This window comes from Bufo gargarizans, chromosome 3, assembly GCF_014858855.1.
Source record: "Bufo gargarizans isolate SCDJY-AF-19 chromosome 3, ASM1485885v1, whole genome shotgun sequence".
Taxonomy (NCBI): Eukaryota; Metazoa; Chordata; class Amphibia; order Anura; family Bufonidae; genus Bufo; species Bufo gargarizans.
Window position 1 is genome coordinate 518729658 of NC_058082.1, and position 16151 is coordinate 518745808.

The 16151-nt window shown below is 43.3% G+C and overlaps 1 protein-coding gene across 1 annotated transcript in view; it reads right to left on the bottom strand.

Annotated features, from left to right (window-relative positions):
• The window catches only part of PCYT1B (phosphate cytidylyltransferase 1B, choline), a 153758-nt gene that overhangs the window by 32782 nt on the left and 104825 nt on the right, over positions 1-16151 (bottom strand). Inside the window, exon 3 of the mRNA XM_044287475.1 lies at positions 1010-1126. Coding sequence (XP_044143410.1) covers positions 1010-1126 — 117 coding nt within the window. The remainder of the gene's footprint in view (positions 1-1009; positions 1127-16151) is intronic.

Genomic DNA, 16151 nt, shown 5'->3' on the forward strand with positions numbered 1-16151 from the left:
TCACACCATTCTGCTCCTAGTGCATACTATGCACACGTCAATACACCAAAAGGATACCAAAGGAGTGTCCTTTTGGCATCCACCAGGCAGGTATACTGTTTCTTTTGTATAACCTGCTTTCCAATAGAGGTGACCACACCAAAACACTGTATGCAATGCAGGAGGTTTACTTTTGAAGCATTTCTCTAATAAAAATAAAAAAGTTTTTTTTAAAGGGTTTCTACCACCTCATTTTGACCGAATTAGCTTTCAGACACTAGTGATCTGCTAGTGTCTGATCTCCATAACCATGCAATTCTCAGACCTTTGTGTGGAGCCGTTTCATAAAAAAAACTAACTTTTATTCCTATGCAAATGAGCCTCTAGGTGCTGTGGGGGCGTCTTTTCAGCACCTAGAGGCTCGGTCTACTCACACTGTATGCCGCCCCACTCATCCGTCAAGCCCGCCCATCTCGTCTTGAATGCCTGCCTTCATCTAAGCAATCGGACGAATTCTCGCGCCTGCGCCGTTCACTTCTGTCTTCGGCGCAGGCGCAGTGAGTGAATGATGCGCTCCTGGTGCCGGATTCCTCACGGCGCAGGCGCGAGAATTAGTCTGATGGCTGAGATGGAGGCAGGCATTAAAGACTGAGATGGGCGGGATTGACAGACGAGCGGGGCGGCATACAGTGTGAGTAGATCGAGCCTCTAGGTGCTTAAAAGACGCCCCCATAGCACCTAGAGGCTCATTTGCATAGGAATAAAAGTGAGTTTTTTAATGAAACGGCTCCACACAAAGGTCTGAGAATTGCATGGTTATGGAGATCAAACACTAGCAGATCGCTAGTGTCTGAAAGCTAATTCGGTCAAAATGAGGTGGTAGAAACCCTTTAAAGGTAGGCCAATAGAATAATGCAATAAAGCAGACTGAAAAACTCATAGCTGGGTATTTATATTGCATTCCTATTTGATAAAATTATAATTTCAGGATCTATTAAGACAAAATATTTTTTGTCAGTCCATAGTTTACCTCCAACTAGCAGGTAACTGTTTGGGAACAGGTTCTTGGCTTGCATAAGGGCTCTTGCATGACCTGAGTGGAAGAGATCAAAGATTCCATCCGCATACACCCTGACAGGTCGGTCAACTGGAAAAGACAAAGGAAAGACCTCAACATGTGTCTCAAGAGCTCTGCAACTTTCTTTTCATCCTGCACTTAGGGAAATCTAAGTATGGGGTGAATTTATCATAAGGGAGATATTTGAAGTCAGCTTTGCTTGAGTCTGTGTTGAAGTACTTTATGCCACATTTATCAAATGTCTCATGTTGTTTGATACATTTGTCTTATCCTTAAACCCAACACTTTTGTCTAGAGAAGATCCTCCAGTTTTCCTACTCCACCCTCATTCAGGAGTGAAATTGCGACTTTATAGCAACTTTTTTTTTTTTTTTTTTTTAAGTCTCAATGATAATCCTGAAGTGAAACTCATTAACATTTCTAACCACACCCACTTTTCCACCCACATTACAAAACTATAGTGAGTGGTGTAAAAAATTCGAAAAAATGCAAAATTTTGCACAATCGCTTAAATTTTGTGCGAGTGTAAAAAGTTGCAAAAGCCTGAATTCTGGAGTTAGATATGATAAGTCAGGGCCTATGCCTTTTTTTTTAATTCCAAATCCACTTCACCGAGTGTCCACATGCTCACTGGAAATCTATGCAATAAGCATACATAGCATCAGGGGCGTAGCTATATACGGGAAGCCACTGCTTGACAGCCTATTTAATGCAAGATGCAGAGGCCAGCTACTGTCCCCCTTACAAGCTCCCGTGCTGTGGAGTCAGACATACATCTCTTCACTGCTCCTACTTCTTGGAGGGTCTTCTCTCCATTCTGCAGAGCAGGACGTCTTCCGGGAGTGCGCAAAGGCAGGAGCAGTGAAGAGATGCAGACAGCCTGCAAGTGAGTCTGCACTGTCTCTTCTCTGTGGAACGAGGGAGGTCGGGGTACTCTTGAAACTGCTGCTGTCTGGCTTCAATGCTTATTTAATAGTATTTACTGCCTCATTAAGCAGTTTGTTTGCCTCCATAGACTCCCTGACACCTATTCAACCCCCTGACACACATATCCCGTTCTTTTCTTACTCACTCATCCTCACCAAGCCCCTGTTGTCCCCTTTCTTCCCTCATGTATCCAGGGCTTTTATTCCACCCCTCCTATCTCCTATTGCTGCCCTTGATGTGTCCACCCCCCCTGTCCATACACGGCCCGGTTGCCTGTCTAACTTCTCTGCCACATGCATCATAAGGACCTTCTACCATCACAGGGTCAAGTGACTGTGGCCCCTACCGTATACTATGCCACCTTATACCCTGCATTGTTCCCCCTTACCATACCCTGTACAGTGTCCCTATTCATTCCTTGTACTGTGCCCTCTTATACTCTATACTATGTCCCCATATACCCTGTATCCAGTCACTGTATGGCGACATTACCCAGTTACTGTATGGAGGTGTTATCCAGTCACTGTATGGCCATGTTATCCGATAACTGTATGGTGGTGTTATCCAATCACTGTATGCTGGTGTTATATGGTTATTGTATGGTGGTGTTATCTGGTCACTGTATGGTAGTGTTATCCAGTCACTGTATGGCGGTGTTATTTATTCATTATATAGAGGTATTATGCAGTCACTGTATAGAGGTGTTATGTAGTCACTGTATGGAGATGTTATGCAGTCCCAGTATAGCAGTGTTATCCAGTCACTGTATGGTGGTGTTATCCATTCATTGTATGGCAGTGTTAGGGTGGGTTCACATTAGCGTTATGGAGTCCGGTATGGCTATCCGTTATGATAGGGTTATAGCGGAACATAACGGAATCCATAAGATGGATCCATTTTGCTGCCCATAGACTTGCATTATGAAGGAATGCAAAACGGACGCGTTTAAAAGGCATTCAGTTTTCTCTCCGTCCTAATAGAAGTCTATAGGAATCAAAACGGATCTGTCTGGTTCCCGTTATGCAAGACGGAAAACAAAGTCCTGTCGCAGGACTTTGTTTTCCGTCTTGCATAACGGGACCCAGAGGGATCCATTATGTTTTCCCATAGACTTCTATTAGGACGGAGCAAAACAGAATGCCTCTTAAAGGCTTCCGTTTTGCATTCCATCCTATGGATTCCGTTATGTTCCGTAGCCATAGCAGACTCTATAACGCTAGTGTGAACTCTAGTGTGAACCCACCCTAATCCAGTCACTGTATGTGGTGCTAGCCATTCATTGTATGGCAGTGTTATCCAGTCCCTGTATGGTGGTGTTATCCAGTCAGTGTATGACAGCATTATCCAGTCACTGTATGGCAATTTTCCAGTATGGCAGTATTATTTAGTCTCTGTATGTGGGTAATATAGAGTCACTAGATCTATTATTATTTGGGGGGTAGGGCTAATATATTTACAGTATATACTGTGGATTCAAGTAAGTGATACTGCAGTGTGTCCTGTATTTCCCAATAGAGTAAATGGGCCTTGGGGAACACAGTCCACACCACTGACCACCAGGACAAAGCTGTGCACTGTCAGCCCACTGTACTATAGCATACAGTACATGGCAGACTCCCCTCTCTGCCACACTGCTGAACTGTGTACTAGTGCTTATTTTGGCACACTAAAGCTGGGTTCACATCGTGTTTTTGACATCCGTTTAGATTATATAAAAAATGGATAAGTTAACGGATGCCTCAGACAGATATCATACAGTGGCAACCGCACCCAAAGAGCTCCATTGTAAAAAAAAAAGTGTATGTTAACATATATACGCCCTTTTACTGGACTCTGAAGGATAACCGTGGTGTGCTGCGTTTTTACGTCCCTTTTTTTTCTAATGTATACGTCAAATGTATGGGAAAAACATGACATAAACCCACTCTTACACATGTACACATATGAGGCCAGGATGGTTATGGGGGGAACCCATACAAAAATGTGCCGTTTATTTTGTTTATAGAAAAAAGGTAGACAGATATCTAGATAGAGGGAGCAATTGGATGCACAGTTAACATGCTTTTAAATCTCGGCCACCATGTGGATAGATGGTCTACATGAGAACTACATCAGATTTTCACACAAGTGGATAAAGATAGTCAAATCAAACAAATGAGTAAAAAATATTAGACTTGGTCATTTGTTTATTGAGGACAATGATCCAATATCACATGTCTGTGAGGGACAAAAGTATGTGAACCTTTACTTTCAGTATCTCGTGTGACCTCATTGTGTAGAAATACGTGTAACTGTGACTAAATGTTATAATTGTTAATTAGTCACATCAACTTGGAGGAATTTTAGCCCATTCCTCTGTTCAAAACAGCTTTATATCTGTTATGTTGGTGGTTTCCTCGGATGAACTGCTCAGTTCAGGTCCTTCCACAACATTTCTATTGGATTAAGATAAGGACTTTCAGTTGGCCTTTCCAAAACTTTAACTTCTTCTTTAACCATTCTTTGGTATAATGACTTGTGTGTTAGGGTCATTGCCTTGCCGCATGACTCACCATCTCTTGAGAAACAACTCCTGCCATTTTCTTTTAGAATTTGCTGGTATAATTCAGAATGTATTTTTCCATCAATGATGACAAGCTATCCTGGTTCAGATGCAGCAAAACAGGTCCAAACCATGATACTACCATGATACTACGGGGATGAGATAGATAGATACAATGCATTTGGAAAGTCTTCAGACCCTTTTTACATTTCGTTATGTTGTGGGCTTGTGTTAAAAAAAAGTTTAACTTTTTCCCCATCAATCTGCATTCCTGCATACTGTCCCCCATACTGACAAAGTGAAAACAGAATATTAGAAATATTTGCTAATTTATTGAACAGGAAAAACTAAAATCTTGCATTGAGATAGGTGTTCAGACCCTTTGCTTAGTACTTGGTTGAGGCACCTTTGGCAGTGGTTACATTGTCCAGTCTTCTTGGGTCTGATGCCACAAGGTTTGCACACCTGGATTGGTGTTTTGCAATTTTTCTCTGCAGATTCTCTCAAACTTTCAGGTTGGATGGGGAGTGGATTAAAGGCAGGGCTCTGGCTGGAAAATTCTCAGAGTTATCCCTAAGCCACTCCTGTGTTGTCTCGGCTGTGTGCTTAGGTCATTATCTTGTTGAAAGGTAAACCTTCGGCCCAGTTTGTGGTTCAGAGTACACTGGATTAGGTTTTAATTAAAAATATCTCTGTACTATTTGGAAGTTAAGATGTAAGAGAATTTGAGCATTTTTGTCCATGTTGAGGGAGATGACCACACGGAGAGGGGAAGGGAGTTGGGGGGGACTGGGAGATTTAATAAAGGTTTATTTGATGCAGTGTTATTGACATGCTGATTTGGATAAAGTATGATTGATTTTACTGTATTGATATCCTATTGTCATATAATGTATGGTTTATCTGAATAATTGGCTGTATGTAAAACCTTTAATAAAAATGATCTGATTAAAAAAAATATATATCTCTGTACTTTGCTACATTCAGCTTTACCTCAAATCTGACCAGTCTCCATGTCCCAGTTGCTTAAAAATACCTTCACAGCATCATGCTGCCATCACCATGCGTCACTGTAGAGATGGTAGTGGGCAGTGCCTGGTTTCCTCCAAACATGATTCTTAGAATTGAGGCTCAAATGTTCAATCTTGATTTTACCAGACGAGAGAATTTTGTTTTCTCACAGTCTGAGTTTTTAGGCACTTTTTTGCAAGCTTTCATGTGTCTTTTACTGAGAAGAGGCTTCTTTCTGGCCACTCGGCCATTAAGCCCAGATTGGTGGCATGGTGCAGTGATGGTTGACCTTCTGGAAGTTTCTGCAATCTGCACACAGGATCTCTATCTAAGGCCTTTCTTCTCAGGTTACTTTGTTTGGTGGAGCAGTGAGCTCTAGGAGTCCTGGTTGTAATTTTCCAAATTTCTTCATTTAAAGGAAATGTGTCACCAAAAATGTTATCTGTCAGTTAAAACCAGATAGTAACACATATGCATTTTTCTAATCTGTTTTTATTTTCTGGTTGCAGATTTTGTTATTCTATTTCCTGAACATGATTATGGGAGCAGCCATCTTGCCTGAGCTGTTCTTAACATAATTAAGAAAGCATTAAGAAAATTGCTTTACAGCAGCCACATGGTCCATAGACACAATGGTCAGGAGGGGACCCTATTGACTTATATGGGAGAGTTTTCTAGGTATGCTCTGTGACCTGTGCTGAGGTCATTATACAAGGAAAGAATAGATACACTTTGACAATCAAAAATTGTGAAAGGTGCATCCTGTCCTATTTTATTTTAACCCTGCCTGTAATTATCTCACCTCTGTGTATAGATACAGTAAGGCCTCTTTCATACGAACATGATGGATTAAGTCCGGATGCGTTCAGGGTGCGTTCAGTGAAACTCACACCATTTTGCAAGCACGTTCACTCAGTTTTGTCTGCAATTGCGTTCAGTTTTTTCACGAGAGTGCAATACACGTGATAAAAAACTGAAGGTTTACAAACAACATCTCTTAGCAACCATCAGTCAAAAACGCATTGCATCCACACTTGCTTCCGTATGAAATGCGTTTTTCACTGAAGCCCCATTCACTTCTATGGGGCCAAGGCTGCGGGAAATACGCAGAATATAGAACATAGAATGATGCTTTACACCTGCGTGGAATCATGCATTACACCTGCGTGGAAAACCCGCTCGTGTGAAAGGGGCCTAAGCTGTAACTGCAGTAAAGTGATCTGTACAGAAGAAGTGGTGCCTATTATTAGGCTTAGTGGCCAGTGCCAATTGTATGATTTTATTTAAATAAAGATAGTGAAGTGGAAAATTAAAAATAACATCACCAAAAATTATTTTAAAAAATCTTAAACATAAAAATATGATTTAAACGATAGGTCATTTTCTGATATCACATTTCCTTTAAGAATTTTAGAGGCCACTGTGCTCTTGGGAACTTTCAGTGCAGCAAAATTTTTAGTACCCCTCTCCAGATCTGTGCCTCCACACAATCCTATCTCTGTGCTCCATAGGCAGTTCTTTCCTTCTCCTATATAAACAGGGCTGTGTTTTTCCAAATCATGTCCAATCAACTGAATTTACCACCAATCAAGGTGTAGAAACATCTCAAATATGATCGAGAGAAATGGGATGCCCCCAGAGCTAAATTTTAAGTGTCACAGCAAAGGGTATGCATACTTATGTCCATGCAAAATTTAATTCCTTCCTTTTTAATAAATTTGCAGATTTTTCTAAAATTCTGTTTTCATTTTTTATTAAGGGGTATTGTGTGCAGATTGATGGGGAAAAACTGCATTTTTTTGGTTTATTTTAGCATAAGGCCGCAACATGACAAAATGTGAAAAAAAAGTGAAAGGGTCTGAAGACTTTCCGAAAAAACTGTAGACAGATAATACATGGGTCTCAATCAGCTTTTTACCTGTGGGCACTGTAATTGTTCCACTTTGTCCTTTACACAACTCTTTAAGCTCTGTCAAGCTACATGGTGATATTACGTGTGCAGCTATTTTTAACTCTAGCTACAGATCCTTAATTTTATTGAGATCCAGACTCTGTTTTGGTCTTGTTTTTGTAACTAACTTTATATTTGGGCCTGGTCTTACTCAGAATCTTTTACCAAGTTGCAGTCAGATTTCCCTGGAGTTTTCTGTTTTTATTATAATCAGTACTTTCACAAGTCTTCCAGAGAACAATGTAGAGAAGCATACTCTGAGCATAATTGCAACAAACAGCTGTTCTGCTGCCGGCATGACTTAACTTCTCTTCCACGTTGACTAGACTCCACAGGGTCTCTTCTTGAAGTTTTGAGACTGCACCCATCACTGTATTCTAAAGGTGGCCATACACATTAGGCTACTTTCACACCAGCGGTTTTGCTGGATCCGTCATGGATCAGCAAAAACACTTCAGTCAGAATAATACAACTGTCTGCATCCTTTATGAATGAATCCGGTATATTCTTTAACACAGCTATGGCGGACAGAATAACACTGTAAGCAGCGTTTTTTTATCCGCAATGTGGTGCGGAGCAAGACGGATCTGTCATGCCTCACAATGTAAGTCAGTGGGGACAGATCCGTATTCTCGGACACAATAGAAAATGGATTCGTCCCCCATTGACTTTGAATCGTGTTCAGGACAGATCCATTTTCTATTTATGTGAAGCCTGCCTGTTACCAAGACCCTGCATATGAAACCAACTGAAACCTGTATATAGTTGAACTGTTCAGTAAAAAGGAGTTCTGGTTCACTACAACTGTGTGTACCTCAATTATTTCTACATTAAATCTATAAGGGATCTTGCCACCGGCACACTAAACCTACAACACCCAGGGCACCTCACCTACCACCAGGCCTGGTCTCTATACCCAGAGACTGCCCCAGAGGATCTATGTGCCAGCCTCTCCATCACTGCTGTACTCCTGCCCAGGGTATATTAAAAACTGTAAGTACCAATAGCAACCCTCGGTCTGTTAACTGTACCCTGTGACCTCACAATCGCTCACACTGCTGGACTGGCGTATTGCATATTTGGGCGTCACGAACAGGATGCAAATATTTATACGCCATAGTGGAATTTGAACTGTGTGCCATAATTGCCTACTAAGTGATAAATTGCCCTATCCGTTTATTTGAAAATTTGGGGCCAAAGAACTGTCAAAAAAATCGCGGTGTGAAACTGTATATTGTGGACTGTTTGTTGATTTCTGAGCCACCACTTGCTGTCAATGAATTGACAGCATTATGCTTAAAGATGGCCGCCTAAGCTGACTGAAATTTCTGCTGCACCATCGCTGTATTGTATTGGCTGGAAGAATTTGGCGCCTTCTGCTGAAAAGAGCGGGAAGGACTGTATTTTCGTGCCACTGCCTCTAATTTGCATATTATGCCAAGATGGACTCCGCCTCCCCCATGTTAGAGTACCTAGGGGGCGGCCTCCAAGAGCAGTAGGAGGTCTTGTTTGAAGTACTCCGTGCCGCCCTGTTATGCGCAGTAGAGGGATCAGGCATGTTGGAGAGTGAGGATTCCTCAGACAGAATGGCTTCACCTGCAGACAAGACCACAGAGCCTGCAATGATCGAAGAGGTAGAAGCACCACCCGCCTATACTCCGGGATCGGAGAGGCCACCTTGCTCCCCACTGCAGTCACCGCCCGAGCCATGCTTTGGCTCGCGTGGGGGATTTGTCAAGCCCTCTGCGCAATGGCCCCTGCTGATGGCCAAGATACGCGCTGGGGCTATACGAAAAACAACTGCAAAAAAAAAATACTTTAAGGAGCTTGCGAAGACGGTATACAAGCACCATGCGAATACTCAGCCCCCTCTGGAGTGGTGGTAACATTCGATAAAGGCGGAGGTTTCGGGTTCATCAAGGACTTCTCCACCGGCCGAGACCTTTATGTGAATCGGAGGTCTGTGAAATGCAGTTACTTACCCGAACATTTGCATAACCTCCGAGAAGGGGAAAAAGTGGAATTCACCCCGGCCGAGGGCCTGAGGGGTCCTTACGCAATGGCGGTAACCCGTCCCAAGTCAGAACCGGAGGATTGGGAAGAGCCTGAGGAGCCTACCAGTCCAGCATGCGAGCCAGAGAATCCGGCAGAGCCGGCTCGCAACACTTACCAGGAGAAGGGTTCCTTCACCGGCCCCAACATCTTCTGGCAGCCCACGGTGTCAGAGAAATGGGTGAGTCCATATCCTTCCCCTGAATTGCCCTGCAGGGAGAAGACACAAGTAGAGATGGAAAATATGCAGAAATTCCATGAGACCCTTGATGTCCTGCGGCAAGGAAAGAGTCATGATTCAGCGCCTGTAACTGCTGCGACAGCACCGGATCCCTGCAGCGGAGCATCACATGAGACTCTGGAGGAATAGATCTCCAGGCTAGAAGTCCACCTCGATTGCCTGTGTCAGATTGCTGCGTCCAGAGTGGCACCAATACCACCTGACAGTAGCGATTCATCCAAGAACTCTGATGTCCCCGGGCCTGCAGCAAAAGATCCCGTCGCCACCAGTTCATCAACCACCATGACTGCGCCAGCAGAGAAACTTTGCTACACCAGGTGTCGGGTCCATCGTATAAAGCCAGTGACACCCAGACCTATGGAGCCTCCTGCATCATTTTCCTCTAGGCTTGCGGAGCCTATACCGTTGACAGGCCCATTTGTTCTTCAGTTGCCTGTTAACACTATTTTGTGGGCCCAGCCAAGTGAGAATTTCCGTTGCACCACGTCTGATGATCAAGACGAACTGGACACATACCTGTGAGTAGGCCTGCTAGGCCATTATTGCTGAGGGACCCTTACAGCGAATTTAACTGTTTCAGGACAGGAGACCTATGTTTTGGCACAATGAGCTGCTGCCAGTTTTCCCACGGCCCAGTGGTGGTTGTAAGGCCACTGAGAATTCCAATTGCTCTTCTGCCATATTGTTTTCCAGGACAACTTGCCTGCTTTAAGTGCCATTCCAAGTTGTGCCTGCTGTTTTTGCATCTTTGAGTAGGGGATATTACAGCACTTCTTTTATCTACCAGGACTTGCCAGGGGAAAATATCCCTGAGATGTGGAGTTTTGTGCTGTGACTTTTATATGCCATGCTAATTCAAGAACTGTGCCCAGAGATGACCACAGTGCTTGTGGGCCTCTGAGATGTTGTTTTATAGGACTGCTGTATTTTATTATTATGGACTATACTGGTTATTCCTGATACGCTGTACCAGGTCAGCGCCCCTGTTCCATGTGCCAACTTGAGAAGAGAACGACGGCCCTTTTCACCGCACTTGTTCCTTTGCCAGCGGAGCTGCCTGATATTTTATTGCAAATGTAGTGAATGTTGTATATGCCTGCTTCGCATTTTTGTCTTTCAGGTTACAGTAAATGTGGGCACCACTCAAGGGTCAATTGGGTCACATTGTTCCCCACCTTTACGTGGAACATGGTCATTGTATTTTGTATTGTATTTTAATGTGTATTATCCTGTTATCTCCTGTACCAGGCCTGTTAGGGGTGTAGTTCCTCCTCCTAGGCAGGGAGCTAGGGAACCCCCTAGTATATATAGTCAGGTCCAGTTCAGGGAGAGCTAGTGAAGGAGAGTGTATGGTTAGAAGCCAGTGTGTTCACTTTAGCTAGAGAGTAGCTGAAGTGCAGCTTCTAACATGCAGCTAGATAGCCCAGGTTTCTAGCTTGCACCCAGGAGAAGAAGTTTCCTCCTGAAGTACCCTGCATTTTGCCAAGTACAGAGGAGAGACAATTTTATCCAGACAAGTAGAAAGCTGAAGGGCAGAAGGATATTTACAGCAAGAGGATTTATACCAGAGCAAGGTTTCCCTACCCAAGGATAAAGCCAGCAATAGGGCATACGGGCCTTGGAGAAAGCCAGACAGGATCTAAAGAAAGTACAGCCTGATCTGTAAGTGTTTATACCCTATGTGTATCTTGCAAGAACTTTGCCTGCCACTTATGTGAAGCCTGCCTGTTACCAAGACCCTGCATATGGAACTAACTGAAACCTGTATATAGTTGAACTGTTCAGTAAAAAGGAGTTCTGGTTCACTACAACTGTGTGTACCTCAATTATTCCTACAATAAATCGGTGTGCCACCATTATGGGCACTGGCGTCACGAACTATAAGGGATCTTGCCACCGGCACACTAAACCTACAACACCCAGGGCACCTCACCTACCACCAGGCCTGGTCCCTATACCCAGAGAGTGCCCCAGAGGATCTATGTGCCAGCCTCTCCATCACTGCTGTATGCCTGTCCAGGGTATATTAAAAACTGTGAGTACCAATAGCAACCCTCAGTCTGTTAACTGTACCCTGTGACCTCACAATCGCTCACCCTGCAGGACTGGCGTACTGCATGTCCTCCTTTTCAGTAGCTCACGCACATTGTGCTGTCTGAGCGTGAGCTGCAGCAACTGACCGAGGCTTCTCTCACCCCCAGTCAGTCACTAGAGCTGCAGATAAGGCTCTGTGTGGCTTACTGAGGGGGAGAGAAGCACCCCGGCTGCCCCTGCTCACCTTCCATTCACAAAGTTCTTCCCTCTCCTCCCCCGTGTTTTTCGGGCCGGCGGTGGGGGCGTGGCTTTACGGATGCGGGGGTGCGGCTTCATGTGGTTTGAGGCATGGTTTGGGGCTTTGTGGGTGTGGTTTGGGGCATTGTGGGTGTGGTTTGGGGCATGGCCGGTGAGGTCCAGCATTCTAGGGTGAAGCCAGTGGCCACCCTACATACACAGAGGGGTTGCAATCCTTTGAGGCCTATCAAAACATGATTTATTTTTTCTGAAGGGAAGTCCAACATATGTGAAAGTTACTGGTAATAACCGGAGAGCCCCTTAGATTTAGTGCCTCACTTACAAAAATCTCAAAAACTCCCTTTTAATTTAATTAGAATATAGAACCTTTTTTCCGAATGATAACAGAATTTCAGACACCTCTTTACCCTAACGTTGGCCATGATGTCTTCCAACAGTGGGTTTATTTTTGCCACTGTTCATAAAGGTGTATCCAGGTAAACAACATTGGTTGTACACACAGTCATACAAAAAGATGTATATATCTGTTTCAGAGTTGTCATAGGTCATTGCCATTTTTTAAAGGCAGGTGTGCAGGGTGCACAGAGGAGCTGCTGCAGAGGTTGGGAGTGGTAGTGGCCCTTATAAAGTGTTGTGTCAGAGTGTATTCCCTCAGGCCATTGCTCCCGGGGAATCTGTGCTGTGGAAATGTAATATTGAAGAATGAGGCCAGAATTAAATATATAACAGTCCTATTTTACTAAGTGCAATGTAGAACAGAACATCATATACATCCAGCAGCAGACTTCAAGTACAAACTTTTCTGGCACCAGCAAGGATTATGGAGTCAGGTTGGGCGGCAGCAATTTCACATTTTGGTCGTACTGGCCTAGTGATATTCTGGGTGATGGGTGTCTTAGCCGTAGTCCCTCACCTTTCAGCAGTGTCTATAGATACTGGTTATAACAGTGTAGTCTGCTGTGTAGCATCTCAAGACTTAATTTGAGGCTTAAAGTAAGCTGATCTCTCTGGAGAATCCTATATAGGAGCAGGAGCTCAGGCTTGTGCTTCCTCTTCCCTCTATGGTAACTTAGGAACTTCCCCTCCTGGCAAGTAGCAGGACCAGCCCATTCCTAACAAGAAGGGAAGAACAGGGTGATTAGCCCTGTGCCTGTCAACCACTGCAAAGAATATTTACATCAATATTCTTTAAAATAATCACTTATGAAGCTAGCTGTAGTTTGTAATGTACTGTTTTTAAATTTATTGCCCCAATCCTCTGTTCTGGGCTGTAGTCACATAACTGTGTCCATGCAGCTCTTTCTTATTTCCTGTGATGTTACTAGATGGGCGTTGTTATGGGTGGTGCTGGAGTTGTCTTGTCCTGACTCCCCCATCCTCCCATGCATGAGCCAAGGATGCATATGTTCTAAATAGGGAGAGAAAAGAAAGCTGGTGCAGTCAACCACTGCCATATCTATCTGGAGCAAACAGCCAGAAGCATATAAAATAACACATAACATTACAATATAAAACTATTTACAAAATTGTAGTACACCCCCTCCCCCCCCCCCCCCCCCCCCCCAGGTCTTTGGTATTAAACTTGTACCAGCACATCTTACACCTTGTTCTGTCTGACAACCTTTCTGGTTTTCAGTCCACTTTTGTCTGCTGTTGTAGATGTCAACGATTGTGGATCTACATTATATGCCACACAGGGGTAGATTTGGCATTTCTGGAACCCCAATCAAAGTTATGTCTAGCAGTTTCTGTTGCACCTCCAAGTTCCTCCACATAACACCATAAAGCTCTGCCTCTGGCAGCCCGCTAAACTCCACACTCAGGTTAGCAGTGCAGCCTGTGCACTTCTGCTACTGCTCTACAGCTGGAAAGGGCCGTTCTTCCCCCTGGGTCCCTATGCAGCTGTATCGACTGCACAGAAGGTATGTCCACCCTCTTAGTTTTTTCTTTCAGCCAACCGCTAGTGGTCATCATAGGCCCCCTGATCTCTGGTTGATATGTGTTCTGATAAAGAGTAGGGTTCTGTCTGTATAGAAAACAACATGAGAGGTGCTCTATTGAGTGATAACTATTCAATATAAAACTATCAGCAGTTGAGGTAGTTTCTTGGCTTCAATACACTTGTGTAGGTTTACACCACGCACCCATTACCTGGCGCTGTCATAGTCTTGTTACACAAGCTTCTGCCACTCAGACAGATAATGTTTCTGGATAGTATTATAAATAAACATTTTCTACTGGAAGTATTCAGAAAGTGAGGGGATTTGGAGGTGGCACACCCCATTTTCTTTCTATAGCCATTCCTCTGAATAAAAGATGAACTGTTGTGTTCACTATTTGGAATTGATATAATGCAATGGTCCATTGAGATATCATCATTGAAAGGAAAATTGCAGGATCAACTGTGCTTCTCTGAAGAAAAGAAATTTTCATGGCACAATACAATTTGTATTATCACAAAGGCTACGCTACTCTTCTTTTATGCGCCTGTAATTTGTTTGTCACCTAACAAAGAAATTCCTTTCCAAATGAGAACTCTTGTAACATTTAAGCCTTCTATTCTCGGCTCTTCCTGCCATCTGTGTTCTCAGGCCAAACACATCCGTGAGTTGATTTCTATGCTTCACGCTAATCTTCTTCAAAGCATTAAAGTGTTGCTTCCATCGCCATATGGTATAGACGCAATGCAAACCCAGAAATATTACACAAACAGGAATCTACTCAGTCTAATACGACCTAATACAATCCCCACAGAGAGGGATCTACTCAACCTAATTAAAAGAGGGATCTACTCAACCTAAATCACATTCATAGATAAACGCAATCAATGACAGTAATGCTATATGGTGCATATAAGGCTACTTTCACACTAGCGTTCGATCGGATCCGTTAAGACTTTATGGGATTTTTTTTTTTTTACTGTGAAGTGATGTAAGAACTAATCTGAGACCGTAGTGGATTACTTAATCTGGCAGCATCATAGGTTACTACTACATCTGGATCAACTGGACTCCTATCACAGTTGTAAGAGATCCGATTTTAAGAGGAATGAATAGTGAAGAAACCATTAATGTAGGTACACACAAAATGGATACACTGAAGTTTTGACACCATGGATTTGGGTGCAGAAAATCAACTGCATTTTATAGTACTAGCAAAGTGGATGAGAGTTCCATCCAAGTAATTTCATCCATACAATATGGACAAACTTGTGGTACAGATTTTAGATCTGCAGTGTGTCAATTTATGCTGCAGATTTGCTCTATGGTTTTTAACCCTTTGCAATGCATACTGTAGGGTGAAATCCACATAAAATTGATGGCAAATGTGCAGAGGAAATTCTTAGAGTGCTGTGTTCCCAAATGTGGAAGTGTTGCCTTGCTAGTCGAACCACATGACGTCAGTGATGGCAGGGACTCCCAGTGGAGAGGGGACCTTAGAAACCATGAATAGAAGATGCAATCTTTGATGTTAGGCACTGATTATTGAATACTCTATTTTACCAGTTGTCAAGTTCTCAACACAATTGTTGTGAAGGTAAAAAGAGAGATGGTCTTCTACTCAAATTTTCTTTTTACTAAATTTTACTAAACAATGGTGTTCATGTACCATTATGCACCAGTTTTTTGGCATAAAACAATTATGACTTTGTATTTTTTTTAATACCTACACCACTTTTCCAAAAAGTGGGCAGGGTATGGGCAAGAGTAGGCAGGGGCAGAAGCTCTACAGCCCAACTCATTTAGCATATTAACAAGACAACTGCCGTATATAACATCAGAAACCCCAGTGCCTGCTGGAGTAGATTTCTGTTCTGGTGCATGGACAGCAGAAGATATGAGAAATTTAAGAGGTGGGATTTCTTATTAACCCCTTTCCGACATACCCCCTAGCACGTATATAAACGTCATGGCAGCTCTTTAATACAAGAGCTGCACAGCGCTTGGATTAAAGCTTCTGCCCCAGCACTGCTGCTGTCAGGGACAGTGCAGAGTCCAGTAATGCTGGCAAGGGACCAATCAGAGTGGTCCCTTGCCGGCGATCAATCTGATTCGTTAATCTGTGTAGAGACTGTGTG